The sequence below is a fragment of the Papilio xuthus genome, unplaced genomic scaffold (genome assembly GCF_000836235.2).
Source record: "Papilio xuthus unplaced genomic scaffold, Pxut_1.1 DF826961.1, whole genome shotgun sequence".
Classification (NCBI taxonomy): domain Eukaryota; kingdom Metazoa; phylum Arthropoda; class Insecta; order Lepidoptera; family Papilionidae; genus Papilio; species Papilio xuthus.
In genome coordinates this window covers 4,459,595-4,468,771 of record NW_013531688.1, presented here as the reverse complement: position 1 = coordinate 4,468,771, position 9,177 = coordinate 4,459,595, and the positions used below count along the sequence as shown (strand labels likewise).

Genomic DNA, 9,177 nt, shown 5'->3' with positions numbered 1-9,177 from the left:
GTCTTTGGCTACCTCTTTGTTGAAATCAATAGACAAGAAACCCATTTCGACTTTCACAGAAGACATTAATTTTTCTATGAGCAATGTAGGTTATGTACCATTTCCACTGGAGTAGTGGCGGATGAAAATAGCAGAGTGTAGGTTAGTGAAAAGGGATCTTACGTCACAGGTAATCAAACTGGTAGATTCTTCTACGGCCGCATATTTTGCATTTCCTATTATTAGTTCACAGCTTGAATAATTTGAAATATATTTTGTTTCTCGATTCTACTTCAAATATTTTTTTAACAATTTATAGTTAATGACACTTAATTTTATCAATTTTTCTCGTACTAAAAATAACTAAAGTATAAGTTTTCTTCACTTACTCGACTTCAGTTTAATTGTTTGTTAAATTTTTCTTCAAGAATCAGATGTAGGTACTTTTGAAAAGTTGAATAAATCTATAAATAACTTAAGGTAACCTAATATTAGGTGACAATATATTTCTTTTTTATTCACCACTACACACAAATTGAAGAAATTACACTGATTACTGCACTCAGAGTCTATAATTAGTTAATACGTAAGTGTCAAAGAACTGACTGCTTAGCACGAATATTTGCGACACGTGCCGTCTTAGCGTTACCGACAGAGTATGTCAAAATACGATTTGCTAGTGTACTTCACGTCCGGTAGGGGCGCTGCACAAATTTTGCCGATAACGTTACAATAAAGTTTTACAATAATTCGTTATAAGTCTTCTGTTTATCCCTGAGATATAAGTTATTGGCAGATTTTGGCAGTGTAGCAGACAGTGTATTCTTATCCATATTTATAAGCTTGTAAGGAAGACGCCTGCTATGGCAGTTAGAAAAAATTCGATAAGATTATGATTTTGTACAGGATCGCAGAACGGTGGACTAACGCTCTAGTTCACAATCTATTTTACTATACTCACGAAACCAAATAGATCTTACTTAAAATACTAAAGGGTATGGTGTTGATGTGAAATAAAACATCGTGTTGATATTTTGAAAAGTTTTTTTTATTAACACTTACATTTTTACAGCGCTCCTAGCCAACAGAGTAATACTATAAAATGAACCGGTGTAAAGAACAGTCGAACGCAAAACAATGTTAGTCCTACGGTGTACAAACAAACAGACAAACAAACAAACAGCATACAATACAGTATCCCATCGCCTCGGCAACATCACGACCAACTATTGTCAATGAGATGGACGACGCGTCATGACACAAGCGCAGGAGGTCACCCTAAACAAACGAACATCATTTAAATCTATAAACATTTCATATAATTTAGATTTTATTAGTTACTATAATGTTATATTTTACTTTTGTAACCATTATTATAATGTTATATGTATTTGTTACGAAAAATTGAAAATCGTCTCGCCGGGCTCCCCAGCGTTGCGCAGGCGCAGGCCGCGCGTAGGTGCGCAGGAGAACCGGGCGGGATCGCAACGAGTCGCCTCACACTATCATAACGGTATAATTTTAAAAATCTCTAATTACGCATCCCTACAATTTGTTTATTATCATTTAATTAAGAAATCAAATCTTACGCGGCTACCGATGAGGAGCCTATTTTATAAGTTTGACAAAATCTAATATTGTGATTATTTTAGAAAAGTAAAAGCGTCGCGCGACGGCGCGAGGACGCAAGGACGCGCGGGCGCAGGTGGAGCCGGGGGCCGGGGGCCGGGGGCCGGAGGGCCGAGGGGCCTGGGTCCGGGGCCAGAGTCCTGGGGGCCGGGAGCCGTGGGGCCGGGGCGCCGCGGCGTCTTGCGCTTCACTTTATTCTACATTTACGATTCAAAATACGGCATCAAAATTTCAACTACCTACCTAACAGTAAGCGGTAGTACACTAAGAGTCAGGCACTCCACATCGACCTTTCACACGCCATGCACCCCACCGAATCTTCAACTAAACGAATATCCACTCGAAAAATCCAACTTAATCTAAAGTCCACTTAAATAATAATAATGGCTTCTTAATTGTAACATTACAACAAATGCTTTCGTTGTCCGCCGGGCACGGGCGCGGCGCGGCGCGGCACCTGCGCACGCGCGAGGCGAACCTTCCCTCCCCTAAATGCCTAGACGATATTTTTTATTACTTATTATATAAGTATGTGAAAAAAAATTAGTTCTTAACTATCTTATACGATTAGTGAGGGCGAACCGAACGATGGGTACGAGTCGGCCGCTCTCCGCGCCACGCCGCGCCGCGCCGCTCCCGCCGGCGCTCTGAGATTCCTATGCGATTGAGATTACAAACGATCACAATACAAAAATAACATGATTCACAACTTTCAAATTATACGTGTTCTCATTTTGAAATAACATCACAAACATCAAACTCTCCACGGTGCATATATACATATAAGTTCGTGAGACGACGGCAGCATACGAGGTGCGGGCGAGGGCGAGGGCGTGGGCGGGGCGAGGGCGGCCAGGGCGGACCAGGGCGGGGCGAGGGCGAGGGCGACGGGGCGACGGGGCGGCGGGGCGGGCGGTCGGCGGCGGTACAAGCGGTGAGAAGCGCGCGAAGTGCTACGGCCGCGGCCCCGTCGCTCTGTCACGGTGACAATGACAAGACAGACGAGGCGCGGGCGCGGGCGCAGGCGCGGCCGCTTAGTAGTACGTCTCCTGCTCCAGCCAGCCGCCGGGGTTGCGGCGCAGGTAGAAGCGCCGGATCTCGTCGTAGATGAAGATCGACAGCATGAACGGAATGGCGGGCAGCCACCACACGAACCTGACAAGATAACAACAAATATGAATAATAACGTATTATATCTTAAGCAAAAGGCTCCAATTAGCAAGTGTGCAGTGACTCACTTGAGTGGGTACATCCGCAGACCCTTGTCCATGCCGGGGGTGTAGGAGAGGAAGGCGGCGAGGGCGGTTTCGAAGATGAGACCGAAGTTGAGGGCCCAGTTGCGCATGCCTTGGTGCACGATGGAGTTGCGCCGGGTCTTGCAGATGATCAGATCGGCCCACTGCACCACTACGATGGACACGAAGAAAGCGGTGTGGCAGGTAAACTCAAGCGCTTTGCGGTCACGGTAGGTCTGCAAAAAAGTACACAGTTGAGACGTAATACAAGAAAACATAACATTTGTAAATATCCCAGACTTATTTACTGTAGACATATCATATTTAAATAATAAATTATTTCCTCTAAAGAGAATGCATAGATCAGTCTTGCATTATTTATGAAGATGTTTGGCCTGTGATGTTTTCTCTAAAGCTATAAAATAAAATTAATCATTTAAAAAATACCGGTAAATTCTTGTTTGCTACCAGTAATAGAAAGAAAGAACATAACTTGGACTATGTGGTTTAAGTATTTCACTTTAAGAGATTTTACTAGAGAAAAGCATTATCGAATAACACACGCTATATTTTATTCTATCTTTTAATATAAATAGATGACGTACCCATTCCTGTCCGTAGGAGTCGGTGAGATCGTTGATAGCCTTGGAGTCCCACTGTTTCCTGATGCCGAACAGTTTGAGAGGCAGGAATCCGTTCTCAGCCATGATCACGAAGTATACAAAGAAACCAGCAGCGGCCTGGATCATTCCAATCTGACCGTACGCCATCGAGATCAGCCTGATAACATGCGAACAACGTATCAAACTGTGCACTGTTGAGCTTCGCGTGTCACTTTTTTTACTTCTAAGTGTACATTTAGCACAACTGAGTTTATGTTATCCTAATCTTTAGTTATATTGTGGCATTTTTTTTTAAATAATTGATTTTTAATTACTTATAAGACTTTTTTACTTTACTTTTCTATAGATTAGGATGAAGTCAAGCATTGTTTTTTAAATAAATAATGTGATATAATATTGTGCTTAAAATTTCTTTATGAATATTATAAATCGCCGTAATAGAAAAGTCTGCTCAGTACTTATACGAAACCAGATTAGATTTTTTAATCATTGACGTCACAAGCTAGTTTTGTTTATTTAAACATTTTTTTTAAAAAAACAATGCTTTTAATAATTAAAAAGCTTTCAAATAAGGCAGTATTTTATCTTTATCTTGAATCAGATATATTAAGTTAAAAGGCAAAGGGAACTTTAAGTTAAGCATCAATTAAAAAGCATTTTGTTGGAAACAACGTTGGTATCTTCAAAGCATTCCAATTAAATTTAATGTATCCATTTTTTAAACATTATTTAAATAAATTTATAAATCAATACCATCGATATTTCCTCATTATTAACAGTAATAATACTTACAAGTTCACACGACATGCAAAAATATTAATATTGAAAGCGTAAGCGAAGTAAGGAAGCTAAACTCACCAGACATAAAGACTAAAGCAAAAGTAAATTTAGTGTGGCGTGAGAGGGCATTGAAAGCCTGTGACGTTTGGACTGCGTGCCGTAATACATTAGTAAATATATAGATTATATAATATTATTATGGATATATATATCATATAAATATATAATTGAAGACGCTTTATATCCCCAACTTCATTCCTTTACATTTTATCTATCATCTACGTTTCTAATCAAACAATTCCACTAGTACGCCTTAATGACGTACATCTAAAAACAATTCACTAATATTTTTCTAACGTGCATTTTCCGAAATTGCATTTCGTATTTATTTTTTTTATCTGCTAATTATTATCAAATATGGAAGAGTGAAGACTGTGCGATAGATAGAGATTCTAATTGCAGTAAATCTATGGATAGTTACTATAAAGTTTCAAAGATCTATCTGTGTGTTAGACACTGGATTTATGTGTCGTGTTACACGGAGGTTCTGCAGTGTTGATGGAATGTTCCCGTATTGGCCGTGGAACTAATTGCTTAGTGCTTCTCCTAGGATTAGTATTTGATAATCACTCTTCCACATCTCATTTTCAATGCTCGATCACAAGTCGCCTAACCGTACAAAATGCATTTTTTCTTTAATTTATCTATTGCCAATTTAATGAGGGAAATTCATCAACTGACCATTGGCAATTATGTTTTTTTTTATTCCAATTATGAGAATTTTGAATACCTGCCTGTATGGAATGTCCATGCTACGAAATTTTTTTCATGCGTGTTGACTTACCTAGTATTAAATGCGCCCTGTTCAATGTCCAATTAAAAATAAATGAATTTGTAAAAGTGCTATTAAATTTCACCCAATTGATTGTTTTTTTTTATACTTCAATGGCCAGTTAATGAAAAAACCCATTACGACCCGTTCGAAACATCTACAAAGCAACACTATTTGTTGATAAAGTATTTGAACTTTCTAAAACATTTTTGATGGCAGTTTTCGAACGGATCGTTCGAAATTTGAAATGTGGGCTATAGATTGCGTTAACACCCATAATGAGTATCTAGAAAGCTTTGGGCGGCGCCTGGCGGACCTTCTGTTGACGAGGTTGTCGCGGTAAGGGTCCCGCGGCTGCCGCTTCATGATATCTGACTCGGGGGCTTCGTACGCCAAAGATATAGCAGGCACCTTCGGTAACACCAAGCAATCAGCACAAGTCATAAAACCGATCGCAAATCCGCACCGCGAACACCAACATTCGTTATCGATAATCGACGTTCGGACCGAATACACACAAATACACACCTCTCCGCTACGAACGCTTAAAATCACATACTCTACGACTAGCAACCCTGTTCAAAATATATTAATAGTAACACTAACTCTTACTTAAAACTAAACATTGTGATCTATAATACAGAAAATAGGAAAATTATTAGCGTGTTGTATCCGAAGGAATGTTATATTTCGTAAAAAGAGCATAATACGAGTTCAAGTACTAAGCTAGTGATAAAATTACAGGTAAGCCCTAGTAATAATCGATTAAAATATTCAACGGGTAATAAATATAAGTGTAGTTGTACCTAAGAATATATAAAATACAATAATAGAGGTCTGTTTGTGATGTGGAACAAGATACATAGTGTAAATGAGAACCTGGAGCGGACGTGAAGTTACAACGCAAAATAGCGTACCGTGTCGTCAGACATATCGTGTCGTATGATGTGCGTGGAAGTCATGAGGTATAAAATAAGTATAAAAAAAGTAGAGAAAGAATATAATAATAAGATAATAAAAATATTTTCAATAAAAGATGTAGAGATGTGTCCATAAATGCATGCACGGAAGACGAAAGATGGCAGAGAGAGAGAGACAGATACACATCGAAAACTTACCTTGCGAAATACCAACACATACACACACCAAAGATAAGATATAAAAAGAGACGAATAGCGATGGAACAATGTGTTTGGAGGCGGGTCGGTCGAGAGCCTGGAGGAAACACGTTGTTCCATACCAACAACAATCTACGAAGGTTAAAGGAAACAGAGGGATCGTTAGTAGAGAGAGAGAATACAAGACAACGCAAGGCGGAAGTCGGGGTCGGTGCGATTGTCGCCTTCAGTGCTACACGGATACGGGGTACGGGGTGTGAGGTGGGTACAAGCACCGCCGCAGACCGCAGGCAACAACCAAACATCGGGGGACGAAGGCTAACTTACACGTGGTAATAGCAAGCGAGTAGCGGATAGAAATAATATGTTTGCACGAGTGTGGGAGCACTCGCGATGTTTTACCTCTCGTTAACGAGTTTATCAGTGAAAGGGTTACGCGGCTGTCGCTTCATAATGTCAGATTCGGCCTCCTCGTAAGCCAGGGAAATTGCGGGCACCTATACAAACACTAGCTATGAGAGCGGTCGGCGAGCAGCGCGGCGCGCCGCATCGCAAGCGCGGTGCCAACTCACATCATTACAACATCGAACACACAGCAGATGCTTTACATTGCAAGCGCATACCGTGCTCAGATCTAAATGTAACTCCACCAATAGTCTCATTAATTACGGAGCATATACAAAGAAAACTAGCCATCGGATTTATCTTGGTAATCACATTAATACAAGTTAAATAGCTTTAAAATTGAATTTTATTCCTTAGGAATAAACTTTTGGAATATATTTTTGAAAGTAAGTAATGTTTGCATTAGAATTGTATGTAAATTTATAAATTTTGAAATTGCGTCATTGGACAGACGTATTTCAACGTCACCATTCTATAATTAAAGGTATAGCAAACTTGCCAACGCAAGATTGACGTAATATAATAGACGTAAATTTCTATTACGGTCAATGACGTCACGCACCCAGTGACGTCATTGTGCATAATTATTTAGCTATACAATATGCTCTGTTAAAAGTGTTCACGGTATACGCTTGCAATAAATTCAATCAATTATCACAAAAATAAAAATCAACACATAAAAAATGTAAACCATGAAATGATTATTTCCTTTGCAAGTACTGAAATCGTTATACAAAACTTAACGAGAAATTAACAAATTCGTGGACTCTAATAATTTAGGTCACCTGGAAATTTTGAAAAAAAATAAATAAATAAAACGTGCCTGAATGATGATGATGAATATGATTGACTGTTGTTGATTATAGTGTAACGTGTGTACTTACATTAAACAAATTTTTATCTAACTTATATTTATGAACACTAGCGCCCCCCACGCAGGGGGAAGTAAGCAAAAGCCTGCCTAAAACTTGTCACATGCGTTACTTTTTTTTTAGTTCAGTAACACGATGACTACACATCAAACCATTTAATACTTGCAGCATATAATTTTAGTTGTGTTAAGTATAACTAATTCTTAAAAATTTGACATTGAACATTTTTGTTCAATTGTAAAATTATTAATAAACATCAACTGTTCACAATAACGATACAACAACGATGTTATTTCTGCAGCAATCAATATGTTATTTGTCACATCACAACACGCATAGAGACCTCTCATTGACTAGTTTGTCGCAAAATGGATTCCTAGGAGGTCGTTTCATTATGTCCGCCTCCGCTGCTTCATATGCAAGGGCAATCGCTGGCACCTAATATCAAGCATTTATAACAATAATATTTTACTTCGTATTAACCAAACTATAATTTGAAATACACATAAATAAAACTTTAAAATAAACAATTTTAAAAGATATTTTTCATAGTTTCAGAAGTAAAATACGTTATTGTTTATTCAACGTTGGCTGAAATACTTATAGAAAATAACATAAGATTATTTTTTTACATATAAATATGTAATAACTTATAATATTCATGTAAACATAATTATATATTATCATGTTATATACGTTTCGTTATTATATTATTTTTCTTACGAAACATAATAAAACACTTCAATACGTAATAATGGATTCTGCTAAAATTATGTTTTCAAGATTTGTAAACAAATAAATAAAGTCGATTTATTGACTATAGTATTATCAACACGTTTTCTCTAGTATTTAATTTTATTGCTATTCAAATTAAAATCAACATAAACCTATCAGCCGGGTTGACAGTTATAATTTAAATTTATATATTGTTTATAGAAATATGAACTATATTCTGTACAAATTAAGGTCCAACTTACCATGTCAGTTCCGAGATCGATGCAAAGGATGGTAACAGTGCCTAGGGGCAGGGGGATGTCGCACAGGATGAAGGCGAGGAAGGGAGAAATCTCAGGGATGTTGGAGGTCAGGGTGTAAGCGATGGATTTTTTGAGATTGTCAAAGATGAGACGGCCTTCTTCCACACCAGTCACGATCGAGGCGAAGTTGTCGTCAAGGAGGATCATGTCAGCGGCCTGGGGAATATAAAATTGATTAATAAATCGATCATTTACTATCGATTTTGATTTGTAATATCGATTATTTATTATCGGCAGTATCTTAGTAGTCTTTTTGTATTTGTCTGCCTGACTGGGGAGTATTATTTTCGCGAGTGTTTTCATTGCTATTAATTCTTTTGCCCACTGTTGACTAATTTAAGGTCTTATTTTGTTCTTTCCTTACATCCTATTAAAAATGAAATGCTTGCATCTTTCCGTTTCTTTCTTTCTTGTATCTATCGTTCTCTGTTACTCTATATAACTTACTTGTTTGGAGACATCAGATCCGGCGATACCCATAGCAACACCGATATCAGCTTTCTTCAAGGCGGGGGAGTCATTGACACCATCGCCGGTGACAGCCACGATGGCACCCAGACGTTGACAACCTTCCACGATGATCAGCTTCTGTTGCGGGGACGTACGGGCGAACACAATCTCCGTGTGGAACCTGACAATTAACTCATGGATTTTAGCTAAAATTAAC

At 38.3% G+C, this 9,177-nt stretch overlaps 1 protein-coding gene across 10 annotated transcripts in view; it reads right to left on the bottom strand.

Moving 5' to 3' along the window:
* Nucleotides 1–1,709: 1,709 nt before the first annotated feature.
* Nucleotides 1,710–9,177, bottom strand: part of Atpalpha (sodium/potassium-transporting ATPase subunit alpha) — a 45,468-nt gene continuing 38,000 nt past the window's right edge. For 4 of the 10 annotated variants that reach the window (XM_013315259.1, XM_013315261.1, XM_013315260.1 and 1 more), the window contains 6 exons: nt 8,958–9,141; nt 8,451–8,666; nt 6,599–6,693; nt 3,449–3,623; nt 2,847–3,079; nt 2,643–2,763 (listed from right to left, as the gene is read on the bottom strand). In XM_013315259.1, the coding sequence (XP_013170713.1) occupies nt 2,643–2,763; nt 2,847–3,079; nt 3,449–3,623; nt 6,599–6,693; nt 8,451–8,666; nt 8,958–9,141 (1,024 nt within the window). Of the gene's footprint in view, nt 2,764–2,846; nt 3,080–3,448; nt 3,624–5,394; nt 5,490–6,598; nt 6,694–7,816; nt 7,912–8,450; nt 8,667–8,957; nt 9,142–9,177 lie in introns of all 10 variants that reach the window. The other 6 variants (XM_013315262.1, XM_013315265.1, XM_013315258.1 and 3 more) reach the window with 5 other exon arrangements.